Here is a 17851-nt window from a genome sequence, read left to right as displayed (position 1 = left end):
AATTACAGTACAGAAACTCATTTGTCTGGCAGGTACTCACTGTGCAGATGTATATTTCATGTAAATTTTTTAAAATGAGGAGTCATGTTTTTAAGACTGAATTTTATTTATGGTATAATACCAGAATTCCAGGGGCCAATGATTTAACAATCTATACCTATATGTTAGTTCCTTAAAGACCATAATACATACTACTTATACTAGAGGCTGTCACATGGCTTTTGCTTTTGAGACTAGATCAGTAGGGAAGTAAGGTGATGGTAGAAAGTTGAAGTGATAAAAATGGCAAGTAGCTAGGCAGGTGGGTCAACGGTAGGAAGTAGATTTATAGGGAGTGCGTAGAGAAGGGGAGAACACCACCTTTGCAGCATGGCAGAGCCATGTGGGACTATGGTCTAAGTTGTGGAATGTAACTCTACTTCTGAGGAATCCAGCACTGCATGTGCACATACACACGTTAATAAATGAAAGAATAAAGTAGACTAAACCTGGTCTTGGAGACTGTTTGGTACTAGTGTCTGCAAACACATCTGGCCAAGGTGGTTCTGTATGGAGCAGTAATGGTCAGCTATGGATCTGGGATTTGGGTATAGCAATTTGGACTCCAGGTTGGAGTTTCAGACTGGGAGGTGGTGCGTGTGTCTGTGTCTATGGCCGTGTGTGTGCGTGGGTCTGTCTGTCTATCTATATCTATATCTGTTGCAAGTATTTATGGGAGTATACACTGCCACCTGCTATTCTGTTCTCAAGTTCCATAGTTCTGTGGTCTAGTTCCAGACCATGTGCTTGATGATTCATTGGGTGTGTAGAAAGACCACACATTGCAAATAGGGACTGGGGAGCTCTGTGACTCCCTCCACCTCTTTCTCTCTCTCTCTTGCAGCCTCCCAAGGTGAAATGCTTGACTAAAATCTGGCACCCCAACATCACAGAAACAGGGGAAATATGTCTAAGGTGAGTCTCTTCCTCCCTTCTGCCTGTGCATGTGTGAACCTCTTCAAATTCATTCTTGTAAGGAGATCTTGTTTGGCTACAATTCAGAAATTCCTGTGCCAAACTGACGCAACTACTTTTGGAACACATCCTCTGTTGCCAGGGCCCTGGTAGTCCTCACTGTGCAGTTGGTGCTCTCTGCCTCCACCTCCTTTAGTGAGCAACCACAGTCCCAGTTCACCACTGATGTTAGCTAACACACGGGTAGGTCTGGGGGAAGGAAAACCCAGGAGGAAAAACTACAGGAGCCTGACCTCAGCATCTCAGATACCTGCACTGAGGCTACTTTGCATACTGTCCCTTTCAGAACAGGCAGGTTCCCTGTGTCTCATCAGCTGTAGATTGTGTCCTGCCTTGGCAGTGGCACAGGTCAAGGCCTAGCAGTTCAGCTCTCCCTGGAAGGTTACTGCTCTCCAAGGAAAAGAGCTAGAGAAGAAAATGGGGGGTTCTTTCACAGTGACCAGAGCATTTGACCTTTGTTTTTCTGTTTGCCCTGTCCCCACTGTCTAGTGCTATAAGGATGTTAGTGATGGGTGGCCAGTCTCTGCCAAGCGCATTTGATGCAGATCCTCTCTAACAGTAAGACTCGGACAGGCTATCAAGACACTGCCTCGTGTTCACTGTAATGTGTTGGGACCTGAGGCTGCTCTTAGGGGTCCTCTGCTTCTGCAGTTTCCTTAGTAAGCATTAGTGACTTTGTGAGGAAGATGAGTTGCACCTGGATGCCTCTCTCCACTCTTTTTTTGTCTGAGAAATTCAGTCAGTGCCATCAACCCATGCCAAAACCTTAAAATACTGTCAGGCATGGTGGTGTGTGCTTTTTAATCTCAGCACTTTAGTGGAGCAAGAGGCTCTCTGAGTTCTAGGCCAGCTATGGCACCATAGTGAGACCCTGTATCAAAACAAAACAAGCACATCATAACAACAAGTAACAAACCATACACACAAAATTGAAAGAGAGGATCCCTGGACTGTTTGCTGTCATTGTATGTAAATAGTCACTCATTTTGAAAAAGCTGGGCACTGATCCTGCACGCAGGAGTGTGGGCACAGGAGGACACCACTAACCAGCCAGCCTGTGTGGTGCTCAGCCACACTGGCAACCAGGAAACACGCAGGAGCACCGTGAGGGAGGGGCATTGGGGTGGGCGGCAGCCGCAGATAGTGACAGACTTTGGGCAGATGCATCCTTCTTTCATAGAGAAAGCAGTTCCTCCGGTTAAGGGAAGCGTGTTTTGAATTATGCCTGACACATGAATTATAGGCTCTAATCCTCAGTCGTTCCTTCTATAATTTTTGTTGCTATCACTTCACTATTTCCTGGCTTTCAGACAACACTTGTGCATGCTGTTTTAATAATACTTTTCTGGTGGGTATGATGACACACGCCTGTGATACAAGCACTTGAGACAGATACAAGAGAATTGACACAAGTTTGAGCTAGGTTGGAATATATAGCAAGTTCCAGGTAAGTCCCTGTCTCAAAAAAAAAAAAAAAAAGATTTACCTTTGCTTAGGAATTCCATGTGAAGAATTAATAGTCTATACATAGTCAATAAACAAAACAATGGACATTGTAACTGAAATACAACTTTGAAGATGAGGATTGTTTCAGGAGGACAGAAGAGAAGACTGGACAGCAAGAAGAAACAGGTTCCAGAGATGGAATTTACTCCTTTATTGTGAATAGAGGCCTGCAGAGAGCTACAGCTCCTCGTTAACATGTGTTTCTCTCTTCCAGTTTACTAAGAGAACATTCAATTGATGGCACTGGCTGGGCTCCCACTAGGACGTTAAAGGTGAGAGCTTTCCTCCAGCACTTCTCAGGAAATCAGCCTCCCTTCAGAAGCACACCCTTGCTCCTCCTCTGCCTGCCCCTTGCCTTCTGAGTCTGCTCCACCCAGTATTGCTTAGCCAGTTCTAATAGGGATGGCGTCTTTGTTGACCAGCACCACGTCACTCAAGAGTCAAACTGTAGGTTTCAGAAGCCCAGGAAAAAGCCTCTCTGTCTTAACTCATTCAACAGGGCTGTCTTGAGCCTTTCTGGGTGTGTGGAAGAGCTGCAGTGTGTATAGTTACTTTCTGAAGGTCTGTGAAGTGACGATAGGTAGATTATTGCCGAATAGTCACCATCGGAGAGAAGAGTCGATGTCAGAATCTGCAGGCCCATGTAGTTATGCTCCATTGCTCTCCAGCTGAGCTCTCTGGCACATGAACCACCCAGCCTTCTGCCCAGCCTTTCCCTGTGTCCTTTCCTCAGGATTTAGCTCTGCCAGCTTGTCCCACCACCTAGAAGGCAGTGTCCTCAGGTCTCCACTCAGGGCACTGCTCCTACAAGTGTCTGGCATGGCTGTCATTTCCTCTGCAGCCTCTCTCTGCTGCTTGGGGCTCAAATGTCTACTTCCTTCCTTCAGGCTTAATGCTCATCTTCCCCTCTAGCTCACACCAGGTCAGCTGTGACAGGACAAATAGGTGGGACATCCGTCCCTGAGAATCAGCATAAAGGAACAAGAGTATGGAGTGAAGAATCAGGTAGAGGAGGGGTTTGGGAGCATCATGGCTCCCATCTGAGAGTCCGATCTGTGAGCAGTGAAACAATGGTTTTCACTAGTGGGAATTAATGATCTTAGAAATGTGAGTCTACCTTAATTCTTAAAGTAACTAGAGAAGGTTAAAAAGATGTAATGGAGTAATTTATCTGTGAATCCCAAAAGGTAGTAATGTCACAAAACAACAGGCTTTGTTTTGAGTCTAGTCTGTGTGGCTACAGGTCGAGCATGCACGTGTGGACCATGGCTGGTGGTCCCTGCATCTGATTGAGCAGGGAAGACAGGAAGTTGGTTAAAAGTTAAGCTTGAAAGTCCATTTATTTGTCTTGAGAAAAACGGTGTGATGCATATTTTTGATAGCCTACGATGCACATTTCTTGTTTACATGTTTGAAAGACTTTTAGTGGATTGGAGCCTGAGAATTGTTCTCTTTCTTTTTTCAGGATGTTGTTTGGGGATTAAACTCTTTATTTACTGTAAGTATATTAACCGCCTACCCACCACCCTCTTGATTTTCTGGCTGCTGATTGGAAACACAGCCTTAAAGACCATGGGGTCTTAGAAGCTAGCCTTCTTTTCCATTCTTTATGATCAAATGTTGCACTGCTGCTCAGCCTAGGGGGCTTTAGAGACATTTGGAGGTTCTAGAGCATACCTGCTCCTCCTGGCTTGTGGAGCACAACATGCTTGTTTTTAAATGTTCAGCAAAACAAAAAGCAGAACTGCTACTAATCTGTGAGGCCCCACCCAGTGTTGTGATATTCCGGGCAGCATATGCCTCCAGAGAAGCCAATATTCACCGGCATTTCAGGTTCTCCCTGATTCCTGTGAAGTCACTAACTCCACCACTCAGATGGCTTTTCTGGTGAGATAACGGTGTTTGTAATCCTGGAGGCTGAGTCTTATTCACAATCTTCCCAGCAGCTGGGCTTCACTGTCTATTTAAATAGATTTATTATCTGTGGGTGCTTTGCCTATATCCGAGTCTGTGTACTACATATGTAGCTGATGTTCACCACGGCCAGAAAAGGCCATGGGGCTGAGGTTATAGGAGGTTGTGAGCCACCGTGTGGATGCTGGGAATTGAACCAGGGTCCCTTTCCTTAGGCCTTAGCCCACTATGTAGCCCAGGGAATCCATGGACTCATGCTATTCCTCCTGGTCAATTTCCTGTGTGCTGGAATTAACATTCACAGCTATCTATGTTTTTCTCATTAGGAACACAGTACTGCAGAGGAATATGGTAGTCTCTGCAACAAGACCTTTTCAGATGTCCTTTGAGAAGCAGTAATTCACTATATGAATAGTATATCTGGGCTGATTTTCACAAGGACTGGGCAGGTCAGCTGTGGCCTCTGTGCTGAGTCTGGGTGTACATGGAGAGGTGGAAAGAGACTGCTTCCCTGAGTCTGGGGACACCAAATACTGTTCCCTTTGAATGTTTGAAGAAATCTGACATCTGAAGGAAAGTCAGAAAAGAATAAAATCACCCAGGCAAAGTCAAAAGAGAAACTTTGTGTACACTGAGGAGACAGGAAATTAGAGAAATGAATGCTTTTAAAAGGAAATGTAGCTGGGTGTGGTAGGCTTAGTTCCAGCACTTGGGCTACAGAAGCAGATGGATCTCAGAGTTTGAGACCAGCCTGGTGTAGAGAGTGAGTTCCAGGCTTGTCAGGGCTACAGAGATACTCTGTCTCTCAAAGTAAAAGAATTGAAGAGCCAGTTAGATGGTGTAGCAGAGAGGGGGCCTAGCCTGATGTAATCTTAAGTTAAATCCCCAAAACCTACCACTTCCTAAACATTATACTGTAACCATGTATGTATATGCATGCAGTCATTGTCAAAATGCATGATAACAAATACTGCAAGAAAGAAAGCAGTAGAGCTGGAGAGAGCTGAATCAGTAAAGCGCTTGCTGTACAAGCATGAGGACCCAAGGTCATTTCAAGAACTGATATTAAGAAGCTGGGCATAGGTTTGTGCCTGTGATTCCAGCACTGGAGATGGATCACTCCAGTGCTGGAATCGCACTGGTCACTAGCCTAGCCTAATTAGTGAGTTCCTGGTCCCAGTGAGAAACCCTGTCTCCAGCAACAAACAACAACAACACAGTGGTTGCTCTAGCTGCCAGTGCTGGCACACACCCTCAATCCCAGCACTTGGGATGTAGAGGCAGGCAGAACTTTTAAATTTGAAGCCAGCCTGGTCTACAGAGTGAGTTCCAGGAGAACCAGGACTACACAGAGAGATCCTGTCTCAACTGCCCCACCCCACCCCCCCAAAGAATGGTGACTCAAGGTCAGAGAGATGACTCCATGGTTAAAAGCACTGGCTGCGTTTCTAGAGGACCCAGGTTCTATTTCCAGCACCCCATTGCAACTCACAACTTCCTGTAACTTGAGTTTCTTTTTCTGGCGTGCACACACACACACACACACACACACACACACACACGCAAGAGTACATCTACATACTTGCAAGTAAAACACTCAGAAAATAAAGATAAATATTTTTAAGAGAATGATTGTCATTCACTAGTTATCAGATAGCTTCAAGTTACTGTGATTGCTATTCTCTCCAGTTCCCCAGGGTAGGGATAGTCAGGTGTAAAGACACACTTACCTTTTACTCAGCCTTCCTTCACCATTGTGAAAGCCACCCTTGCTCAGCTCTCTGTAGTGAGGGACATGGAGAGCTTGGAGCTCTCAGGTTGCTCTGCCCGTCACTGGTGTGCTGAGACTTTGTAAGGAAACTTGGCTACAGGGTAGAGCAGACTCTTTCCACACTCATGAGTTGCTCTCTTTTTAAGGATCTTTTGAATTTTGATGATCCACTGAATATTGAAGCTGCAGAACATCATTTGCGGGACAAGGTGAGCTGTTTCTAGGTAGACATATCAGGTAAAAGGTAGTTGGAGTCTCTCAGCTGGTGAGTGGGACTTCAGTGGTGGGTGCCAGGCAGCCAGTTAAGGCAATTTCTATATATGACGTTACAGTAAATGTGTTGTGGTTTGCTCATAGTGAACGTGGCTTTTATTACAGGTAAAACCATAATAAAATTTGATGACTTCATTAGCAATAAGGGAGGGCTGGGGACATAGCTTTGTGATAGAGTACTTGTCTAGCACTGCAAAGCAAAACCGCAAAATCCCATCACAGTGGTTTAGAGGTAGAGACGGAAAATGAGTGACATCAGGCCACGTTTTACTCTGAGTCTTTCTTTTTCTCTCTGATCAGTCCATATCTTCACTCCTGGGCTGTTTTCTCTGATCTCTCAGGGTCTCCCTACAGTAGTCACATCTACATCCTTAAGCACTGGTATTTGATGTGGTCCTACAGGCAGATTACTGGAACAGAGATACTATGTGTCCTTAATTTGTGGGCTGATGATTTATCTTTGAGGCTCAATGGGGCACAACCCCTGAGCCTGTATACACTGCCTAGGAAACTTGTAGGCAGATCAAGTATTACAGAGTGTGCTTGCTTTGAATAGTTTGCTCTTATTTTTGAGCAGTTCTCAGAAGATTGATTTTTTAATTTTTTTTTCTGATGTACCTTCTGAGGGTTTGATTCTGGCCATCATTTTGCACATGTAGGGGACAGAGCTTTGTTTTGTTTTGGGGTTTTTTTTGTTTTTGTTTTGGTTTGGTTTTTGGTTTTTCGAGACAGGGTTTCTCTGTATAGCCTTGGCTGTCCTGGAACTCACTCTAGACCAGGCTGGCCTCGAACTCAGAAATCTGCCTGCCTTTGCCTCCCAAATGCTGGGATTAAAGGTGTGTGCCACTACTGCCCAGCTAGAGCTGTTTTATACATTAAACATTTTCTGTCTTACCTACTTCAGATGGGTATGAGGTGCTTCTGAGAAAAAGCCTATAAATCAAAGGAACCAGTGGAAGTGTACCAAGCTATAAGAGTTGCCATCACAGTGCACTGTGGCTGCACTCTGGGGCCTGTGTTCAAGCAGCATGTGGGTCCATAAATGGAACATCAGAACCTTAGGGAAGGGACAGGACAGAGTACTGAGGGAGATGCACCTGGAATGACTTTGCATAAAGGGTCTCTGGTGACCTGGGCGGAGGTGACTCAGGTTGCTCAGCCTCAGTATGTGGCTAAGAAACTCATCCTGTTTGCACAGCCATAAAGGACAAACCCAGGGACTCGAGCCTGAGTGTCTGTGGTGGTCTTCAGTCTACAGTATTTTAGAAGCAGCAGGAGCTGCAGTCAGAGGCCTCCTATGGGCCTGATACTGGATTCACTGGAAATGAACAGTACATTAGGGGCCAAAGTGGAATAGAAATCTTTGTCCTGAGGTAACAATGTGAGTAGGATGGACTCTCCATTTCATATTCTAAGACTTTGTGGTAGTTCCTGGTGAGCTCACAGTATTGCCCAGCTCTGGAAAATCGAAGTAATCTAGAAGACATTTTGGATTTCTGCAAAACCCTTCCTAGCCACCCTGTATTTTGACTGAATGGCCAATGTGGGAACCTTTGCACAGTGCCCTGTGCACAGCAGTCATTTATAGTCAGATCACTGCTCAGGCTGAGGGCAAGTCCCTCACCTTCTCATAGTGTGTGATCTGAGAATATGCTGGGCCTTGAAGGGACAGCTGTGCCGATTCAGCATGGAGCAGAAGGGCCACAATGGGATCCCGCTGCAGAGAGACAGCTGTAGGAAGGCGTACTTTTGAAAGGGTTTAGCCCGTCAAGATGTGCCAAGTTCCTGCCTGTATCCTACTCAGTACTGTGTAGGGAGCAGGATGTGGGTGGAGCTCTCCATGCTTCTGAACTTTCTTGGGGAACAACTTTTGCTGCCTGTACGTGGTACAGTGGTGTAGCCGAGTGTCAGAGTAAGCTGGGAGAGTTAGTTAGTCCTGTGGGATTTGGCTCCCAACCTTGTAGAGAATCTGAGAAAGCTTTTCCACTCACTAACCTGGGCGAGTCTCAGGGGTTCTGCTGTCTTTTGCCATCTGAGGCACCCAAGCAGACACTGTTTTCTTGACATGAGATGATTGTAAGCTCTGTGGCCCACTTGCCCCTCCTTCCTGTATGGTGGGTGCAGGGAGGATAGACTGCAAAGGTAAACACATTATAAGTGGACAGCCAGGTCCTGGGAAGATGGATCTAGAGGCAAAGGTCTTTCAGAGTAGCTGAGTGGCTCATATTCCTTGCAGAAGAGTGTTGGCATTGGCCATGAGCATGCTTTTCTAGACTTGATGATCCTATTGGCAAAAGAGGGGTGGGGTAAGCTGCTCTTAGCATTTCCACTGCTCAGACTTGTTCGGTGCCCCTCCCCACTACACACTGAACTGTCTCCTGCAATTTGCACTGGAGTCACGGTGAGGTGGTCCATTGGTGACAGGAAGCCAGGTCTCTCCATAGGGTCTTTCACTTTGGAGGTTGGCTGTGTTCCTAAAGTGTCCCTTTGCTCTCTCTTTCTCTTTCTGCTCTGTCCCCTCCCTCCACAGGAGGATTTTCGGGACAAAGTGGATGAATATATCAAACGCTATGCCAGATGATAAGAGGAGAGATCGCAGGTCTGAGGACTTTGTCACAGTTGTCTCTGATGTGAAACAGCTCGAGGTAGCCCTCCTCCCCATCCTCATACTCCCTGTCAGCCCCTTGGGATTGTCCCAGTCCTGCGACCATGCTGTCTTGAAGAAGACCCTCCTGACTACCCACTATAGGTGGCGAACAACATAATACAGCAAGAAAAAGTGTGTCTGGGCCTCGAGAGAGTTGTCTGCTTCCCTTAACATGTTTACTGAAACTACTGTCTAGGCTGTCTGATGGAATCCCTCCGAAGTTGTGATGAACTCACCACTGAGGACATAGCGCTTGCTTCCTTTCCCCCAACAATCGGTGTCCTGCACAAGTGATGTAATGACATGTTCCGTGTGACTGGCAGATTGGCAATAAGAAACCCGCTATAAACTGTGATTGGATGCACATTCTCTTAGCTTCTTCCACGAATGTTGGCCCTACCTAGATGTGAAGCTTCCCAGAATGCATAGTCATTCACTGTAGATCTTACTGAAATGCGTATTTTATTTAATGTAAGTATATTTTGGAACAGATTTGTAATTTGTACAATTTGATGCTTTAATTATTTTTTCTATTCTTATTTACTTTGTATTCATTGTATAGAGCAACACAAAGATATTGGGTCAAGAAACTACTGAAGAGAAATGCAGAGAGACCATGCTAGGCACATAATTCAGTTTCTCCAGATGCAGCAGGAATCTTGCTCCTAGACACGAGCTCTTCCTTCAGGTCTACATGCGGATGTCTTAAAGCCTTAGAACCTACACCTGGATGATCAAAACCAAAGGCAGGAAGCCTTCTCTCACGTGCTGCCCAAACACAGCAGGCTGGGGCTCTGTAAGCAAGGATGGTAGGTGACTCTGCCATGGTCATAGCATGAGCCAGGGGCTCCTTAATGACTCTGTCATTGCCGTCCTGCCTGGGCAATCGGCCCAGTCTCTGACCCTGCCAAAACTCCACTGTGACTGTCTTCCAATCTGCCAGTGGTTCCAAGCGGGGGGAATTTCACAGTCCTTTTCAGGCCGCCAAGCAGCAGCAGCTGCAGCATACGCCATAGTCGGGGTAGTACACTTCAGGGTCAGCCCTGGAGAGACAGGTGGGTTTATTCTGGCTTTAGACATGTAAACCAGTGAAATCTAATGCAAAATAAATGCGTGTCTGGTTTTACTCACTGCCTTCCTGGCATTCACAATTAACTGCCAGTCTTCCTGCCTGCCATCCTCTGGGTTTAGTGTGCTTTGCAGGTCAGTTTTGCTTCCCATTTGGCATCCAGAATTGTGCCAGTTAGCCACAAGGGTGGCCTCTGTTGGCAGCCACATACCTAGAGGAACAGAGCAGGAAGGATGGCGTCTAACAAAGTGAATGGTAGTACTCCAGTGGTTTAGGCTTAGGACTTGCCCCAGCCTCCTCCTCCCAGAGCCTAAGGAAAATGTGACTTAACCCTCGTCCAGGGTTGGTGTCATTGGGCACTCATGGTGCCCAGCAGCTGACCAAGGTACCTGCCTGGCAGTGCTGGCATCATGGATAGGACTTCCTTACAAGAATGCTTCAGTGGAAGAAATGACACTAGTGCCTGTCAGGTACACAGTGACAGAGAGCAGCCTGCCTGCACTGAGAAAGGTGCTAACCTCAGGGTACCACACAGTAGCGTTCTGTTAGAGGTCAGATAGTTTATAACATGACATTTCCAAATAAGAGGATACCCTCTCATTCTGTTAAGTAGAAATCACTCTCCACATTCCACAGCCCCGTAGCTTCACCGGTCACAGTGAGCAGTGGTGCTTCCCTGACCTCTAGACTGCCAGCTTGTTGATTTCCCGACCCTGGCCAAAACAACATTCTAATAAGTTCTTGTGACTCCGGCCAAGCTGATAGTTTCTAGTCTGCCAAGGAAGTATGATCCTCAACATTGTGTGGAAGCTGGGCCAGCCCTCTATGGGAAACTGGTACGGTCTGGCCTGGGGCATGGACGCTTTTGGTAGCTTGAACACACTGCTATCAACCTCTACTTCCTGGGTCTTGGCTCTGCCTTGAAGGATGCTGCTCAGATTGGGTGAAAGTTGTGTGTTCCCAAGTGCTCAGAGAAGGAAACACTTGCAGGGTGGGCCTCTCAGAAGGAGAGTAGCATCTCTAATTGTCCCTTAAACACCCACCTCAGCAGGTTAGGACTGTAGTCTTTCTAAGGAACTGAGGCAAGGATACCATTAGGTAGAGTCCAGGTCTTGGCTGCACACCGTTGTGCCTCTTTCCTCCTGCTCTCCCTCATTTCTAATGTTTCTGTTAGTTGCTGCATGGTCCAAGCTGGCCTTCTGCCTCATTCTCCTCAGTGGTAGGATGACAGGTGTCATAATGCCCACTGTTTAGGGAGCTTGCAGTCAGATCCCAGGGAGCAGGGTCCCTTTTAGTCCTGTTCAAGCACTGAGCACCCCATAGACACCCTGTCCTTCCTGCTGAACACAGCAAGGTGTGTACCCACAAGAGCAGCACTGTAGAGAAGCTTTGTGGAGCTTCTCCTCAGGGAACAGCACTGTGCAACCCCCAACCACACCCACGTCTGTAAGTGCACGGCAGTGAAAGCTCACTGAGCAACCTAAAGCCACACGTGTCGATTTCCTCCCCTGTGATGTCTGTGATCCGGGTTCTGTTCTGGTTAACCTTTAGTTGAACTTCATACTCTACTAGACCTTAAAAGTCACGAGTTCCTGTGGCCATCAGGGTTGTTTTATTTATTTTATGTATATGAGTGCTCTGTCTGCATGTACTCCTGCATGCCAGCAAAGGGAATTGGATCCCGTTATAGATAAGTGTGGTTGCTGGAAATTGAACTAGAGACCTCTGGGAGAGCCAGCCAGTGCGCTCCATCACAGAGGTATCTCTCCAGCCCCAGCATCAGGGTTTCTGCCATCAACCCAGCAGAAGTTTCTTTCTTGATTAAAAATACCCAATAATGGACTGGCAAGACAGTTGGGTGACAAAAGGTGCTTGTACGCAAGTCTGGAGCCCTGAGTTTGATCCTCTTCTCCCCTCTTCCCGGCCCCTGTCAGCTGACCTCTGCATGTATACTGTATGGCACACGCTCACACATTAATAAGAAAATAATTTTTAAAACAAAAAAGGCTATAAGCCAGCACCCACAGTCTTAAGTAGGCACTTGTCATTGCCTGGCCCAAGGTGGTTCTCACCTTCAGCTATTTACAAATATTCCATCTAAGATTCTGAGCACTACAGTTCACTGTTCATGAAGTACAATGTGCTTAGTAAAATGCTAGAGTACGGTAACATTGCTGGGCATATTTTTGTCAAAGAAGAACTAAGAATAAAGCCTGTGACCCCCTTCCCTATCACAACCTGTATCAAGCACTGAACAGCAGGGGGGCGGGGATGATACAGCAGGCCATGCTGCCTGTCTATGCTTACTGAAAGAATTGTATTTTGAAGCACATGGTGGGGGCCTTAATTAAGAATGTATTTGTACATGTTGAGTAGCATAAAGAACTGAATTATCTCACATCTCAGCTTTGGACTCATTGGCTCTCATTCTCAAATTTTCTGAGCCAGAGTTTTTCCAAAAAAATGTTGTAGGTTTTTTAGCTTGTAAAGACCATTGGCCACAGCAGGGCCTTCTGGGTGCTGCAGTGCTGCCATGAGCAGGGCTTCATGCACAGACTCAAACGGGAGCCTTGGCCGCAGGTGCCACTCAGAGAAGAAAGGAGTTATGGTGACTTAGTTTCTGCGGCCAAAAGCCAATATGCCGGATGCTGAGGCTGATACCACAGTTAGGCACTGGGCACTGGCCAGTCTAGGTGTCTATCATTTTGTAGTTTTCTCACTTCTGCATCCCTACTGTACTGCCTAGCCACTCTTCAATACTCTGGCAGCTTTTACAAGTAGCTAGGCACTGTGAGATCCCCAATCTTCTCCAGCCATCAGGAAACAATAGGAATGTCACATGGCCTTCCATGTGTTCCTGTCCCTCTGGGAGTACCTGGTGTCACCTCTAGTGAGTCATCTGAGATAACCTGGGTAGGCTATAGTGTGGCCCTTCACCATTGAGAGGAGAGAATGTGGAGTGAGGTGGTTGCCCAAGGAACTGCCCAGAAGCTGAGTGTCCTGGCCAGCCATGCAGTGACAGAAGGGACCTGCCCACCAATGAGGAGCTGGTCTCCATCATCTACGCAGTTTGCTTTGCCTGAGTAAGGAGCCTAGGAAAAGAATAACAGAAAAATCTTATCCTGGAGGCTCAGTTACCTCTAAGCATGAACGGAAATAAAGTGTAGGATTGAAAAAATGGAGGACACCCCAGTAAATAACATGCTGACTCAGACCAAAAAAAGGGGGGGGGGGCAGGGAAAAACAGGCTAAAGCAAAAGGCAACAGGAAGGCACGCCATGCCAGAAGCCACATGACAGGGATGGCACAGCGGTTAAAAGCTCTGCTCTTCCAGAGATTGGGTTTGAGTCCCAGCACCCACATGGCAGCTCACAATTGTAACTCAGTTCCAGGGACCCAACACTCATAAATATGTGCAGACAACACACCAATGCACGTGAAATAAAAGTCATTTAAAAAAAAAAGGGATGGGGTTGTAGTTAGAGTTTCTGTTGCTTCCACCTAACACTATGACCAAAAAACAAAAAAAAGGGGTTATTTGGCTTGCACTTTCATACAGCTGTTCATCAGTGAAGGAAGTCAGGACAGGAACTTAAACAGAGTAGGGTCCTGGGGACAGTTAATGTAGAAGTCACGGAGGGGTACTGTTTACTAGCCTGGAAGAACCCAGGGCTACTAGCCCAGGGATGGCACCACCCACCATGGACTGGGCCTCCTGCATTGATCACTAATTTAGAAAATGCTTTACAGCTGGATCTCATGGAGGCATTTCCTCAACTGAGGCTCCTCTGATGACTAGCTTGTGTCAAGCTGACACAGAGAACCAGCCAATACAGATGGGATCCGTAACATGGAGTTAAATCAGACCCGGAACATGCAGAAGGCAACACAGTCCCCCAGAAGGGTGCAGAGAAAACTGTATGCCTACTCAGTAGCATGGAAAGACCAGAAGGACCTCCTCGCTAAGCCAACCCAGTAGTACCTGGCCATGTCACACACAAGTCAGTTTTCAGACTCCTCACCAAGCAATGTGACAGACAATGCGCTTAGGTGGGACTCACCAGATCCTGGCTCATGGCAGGCATAGCTTCCCTGCTTTCAAGGGAAATGAGTCTTAGGTTGTGGAATTCAGAGCAGAGCCCACACAGGATAGTCTGCACAAAATACACGCCCAGCCTGGTCATTTGACCTTAGCTGTTCCTGCCCTGTCTGTCCCTGAGATCTTTGAAGCTAGAAAAGAAATAATGTGGAGTAGAAGCCTTGCAGTTGAGCCCACTGGGTAGAAGTTGGTGGCTACTATTGGCTCAGTGATGGGGAAAAATGAATCCTAAAGGCTATGCTGGCCCTGCCCAAATTGGCAAGATGGCTGAATAGGTGAAGGTTCATGCCAAGCCTGATGACCCTCTGGGACTTGGGACAGAATAGCCTCTCCCAAGATGTCACCTGCCCCGTGTGCTGTGGTACAGATGCAATCAAGTGCTCAAACACAAGGTGTAGTTTTTAAAAAGCCACATCCAGAATAAAGCTTCTAAATACTTGTAGTAATAAAATACCCATACTATGCCACAACAAGCCACTAATCATGCAGTCTTCTGTCCCAAAGCACCAGGATGCCTACAAAACTATCCTGTAAAAGGATTTAAGTGCTGAAAGAGCACTTGGTGAAGCTATATTCAGAAAAACCTTGTTTCTGGAAAAAAAGGGAAAAGTCAGCTCAGATGAAGTAAAACGATGAATTACTGACCTGTTTGTAAAGATTGACTAAAACCTTCAATACTGCTGCAGTGGCATACGCCTGTCATCTCGACACTCAGGAGGCAGAATGAGACAGATCTCTGTGAGTCCAAGGCCAGTCAGGGCTACCTAATGAGACTCTCTCAAAAATTAACTAAAATTGAAGTTCTTCAAACACAGGGAATGATGGAGCCTTTAGAAATCATAGATGGTGGTTACATAGAAGTTACCCCACCTGATACTCAGGCTGTGATGATGAACATAGAGAAGAGCACAGGGGGTCAGGAGGGTCATGGGAGGAAGGGATTATGGAAATACACCACTTGTGTATTCTCAAAATTTTTCATTTAAAAAAGAAGGAAAGAGCTGGGGTAAGCCCAGCTGTGGGAGAGCACTTTAACCCACTGTATGTGAGACCCTCTGGTTCTGGGAGGGCAAGCTTAGGTTTGCCTGATAGAAAGCCAGAAGTAAACCTGGTCACTCTGAAGGGCTCCTCCCTTCCATCCTTCTCAAGTGTGCCTGTGTCTGCATGACCAGAGCTAGAGACGGCTCTTTATGATGCGGATTCCTTTTCCACCCCGCCCCACCCACAAAAAAAGCAGAGGAAACAAAGGAAACTAAATCCAAGTAAAATTTCATCAAAAATGGTGACGTGTTGGTACTAAGAAGCAGAGATGACTCTGGAGCTAAGAACACGTACTGCTCTTCTGGGAGACCCAACCTTGGTTCCTAGCACTCACACGAGGTGGCTTAAAGCCTCTGTACGTCCAGCTTCAGGGGATGCAGAGGCCTTCTCTGGACTCCATGGACACATTGTACTCATGTACCCATTCCTATGGAGAGATACACATCATTAAAAGGTGGTCCTAACCAGTGCTGTATCCCGATACCCACAGCAGCCTCTGAAAGCTACTCAAGAAGATACACTGAATGACAGCCTGAACGGGTGTGCATACAGCTGCAGTTGCTCCTGCCGGATCCAGTTGAGGCATTTTCCCAAATAAGCCAACTAGCACCTGAAAGGTGCCCAATAGTATTGGATGGCAAAGAGCTTCTGAGCCCACTCGCCAAGAAATTAACTGGCAAAAGAAAAAAGAAAAAAAAAAGCAAAGGCTGTGTCAATCCTGGGGATCCCACAGACCTCAGTGAAAACAGAGGCCCGGCATCTCTAACTTAGACTGGCGGTAACTCCACAGCAGTGTCAGTACCACGCAGCTCACCTTTACGGCCACCAGAGAGGGCAGAATGTGGAGGGTGCTCTTTGAAGCCTTCCTTCCCAAAGGAATGTGCCATTCCTCAGCAAATCTAGTAATTCCCTGGATGAGTCCACATGCAAAACTTTTTCTTGATTTGAATCAGTTCAGTAAGGACAGTGGTATTTTCCCCCATGTTGCAAAACACAAGACTGACCAAGCAGGCATGTACACTATCACTAAATGAGTGAAAGAATGAAAAATAATCCCACCAGAGCAATGTAAAAAGAACAGAGTAGTTGTCGATTTGATAAACACTGGGGCTTCCTTTGCATGCGAAAAGCTCTCGGTGCCATTGCTGTTACCACAAAAATAATCAAAAGACCACAAGTTTTATGCCCCGAGGACTGCAAATACCACCTAAAGAGACAAGAGATCTAAAGTGGAAACCCATCCTGTGTCCTTGGCTCTGGAAGGTAGCGGAGAGGCAGCCCTCATTAGCCCCCCATACTGAACCCTCCCATCCCCCTCAGCCGTTGTGGTGGACTTGCTTTACCCGCACTCCTGTAAGATCCACAAGACAACCTTACAGGTACTAGCCGCCAACCCTTCCTGGAGCTCAGCTGCTGCTGAGTCCGTCACCGCCCCCTGGTGGGCAAGCACAGCACTAGCCGCCAACCCTTCCTGGAGCTCCGCTGCTGCTGTGTCCCTCCACAGTCCCACACATCCCAGCACTTTTCTCCCACCAACTTAGCCGTAACAAGCGAAGCCACCGGTCCTCTTGTTGGCTGACAGCCCAGGGGGATGGTGATGACGCCCTGGTTGAGCAGAGAGTTCCACAAGTACATGGCCTCAACAACAGCTGGCTGAGTTCAGTGAATGGGACACCAGCATCTGGGAGGAGTTTGGAACTCAATTGGCTTCTACTTACAAGTCATATGGTGAAAGTTATGATGTGTGTCATTATAGTGTGTGATGTAACATCAGGAATTACAAGACTGTCAATCTGTTACAGAGATCAGGTGGAAACCCATCCTGTGTCCGGTGTGTGAAAACATTGCTGTTGTTTGTTTTGTTTGGGGGGGTTGTTTGTTTGTTTGTTTGTGACAGGGTTTCTCTGTGTAGTCCTAGCTGTCCTGGACCTCACTCTGTAGACCAGGCTGGCTTTGAACTCAGAAATCTACCGGCCTCTGCCTCCCAAGTGCTAGGATTAAAGACATGCACCACTGGTAACAAAGTCAATGTTAAGGGCAGAACCTGAAGGCAAAACCTACCCAGGATGGTCCAGATCATCTAAGACAAGGGTGACAATCTGGGAAAGGGGGAAGCTGGAGCCCAAGTCTGGTTTCCTAGAGGACCCCCTGGGATGCAGTCAGCTCAGCACTGTTTAACTGTTGCCCGGCTAGGCAGACGGGTGTTCAGTTCTGTGTGCTGACAAGGATGGGTGGGTTCCAGAGTGAATGTGACACTTTAAAAACACACGTTCAGCGTTTTAAGTGGCTCAGCGGTTAAGAGCACTGATTGCTCTTCCAGAGGTCCTGAGTTCAAATCCCAGCAACCACAGGGTGGCTCACAACCATCTGTAATGGGGATCCGATGCCCTCTTTCGGTATGTCTGAAGACAGCGACAGTGTACCCACATACATAAAATAACATGAAATAAATAAATCTTAAGCACACACACACATTCAGAACTCACTTTGTAGACCAGGCTGGCCTCGAACTCACAG

The 17851-nt window shown here is 46.8% G+C and overlaps 1 protein-coding gene across 6 annotated transcripts in view; it reads left to right on the top strand.

The window, feature by feature from the left end:
• Positions 1–10251, top strand: part of Ube2f (ubiquitin conjugating enzyme E2 F (putative)) — a 36195-nt gene extending 25944 nt beyond the window's left edge. For 5 of the 6 annotated variants that reach the window (XM_052192236.1, XM_052192239.1, XM_052192235.1 and 2 more), the window contains 5 exons: positions 884–954; positions 2735–2792; positions 3986–4018; positions 6352–6414; positions 9009–10251. In XM_052192236.1, coding sequence (XP_052048196.1) covers positions 884–954; positions 2735–2792; positions 3986–4018; positions 6352–6414; positions 9009–9059 — 276 coding nt within the window. In that variant the 3' untranslated portion in view covers positions 9060–10251. The remainder of the gene's footprint in view (positions 1–883; positions 955–2734; positions 2793–3985; positions 4019–6351; positions 6415–9008) is intronic. The other variant, XR_007979416.1, reaches the window with a different exon arrangement.
• Positions 10252–17851: the final 7600 nt, after the last annotated feature.

This window comes from Apodemus sylvaticus, chromosome 9 (assembly GCF_947179515.1).
Source record: "Apodemus sylvaticus chromosome 9, mApoSyl1.1, whole genome shotgun sequence".
NCBI classification, from domain to species: Eukaryota; Metazoa; Chordata; class Mammalia; order Rodentia; family Muridae; genus Apodemus; species Apodemus sylvaticus.
Note: the sequence above shows the minus strand (reverse complement) of the source record. Positions and strands in the feature narration are given on the sequence as shown.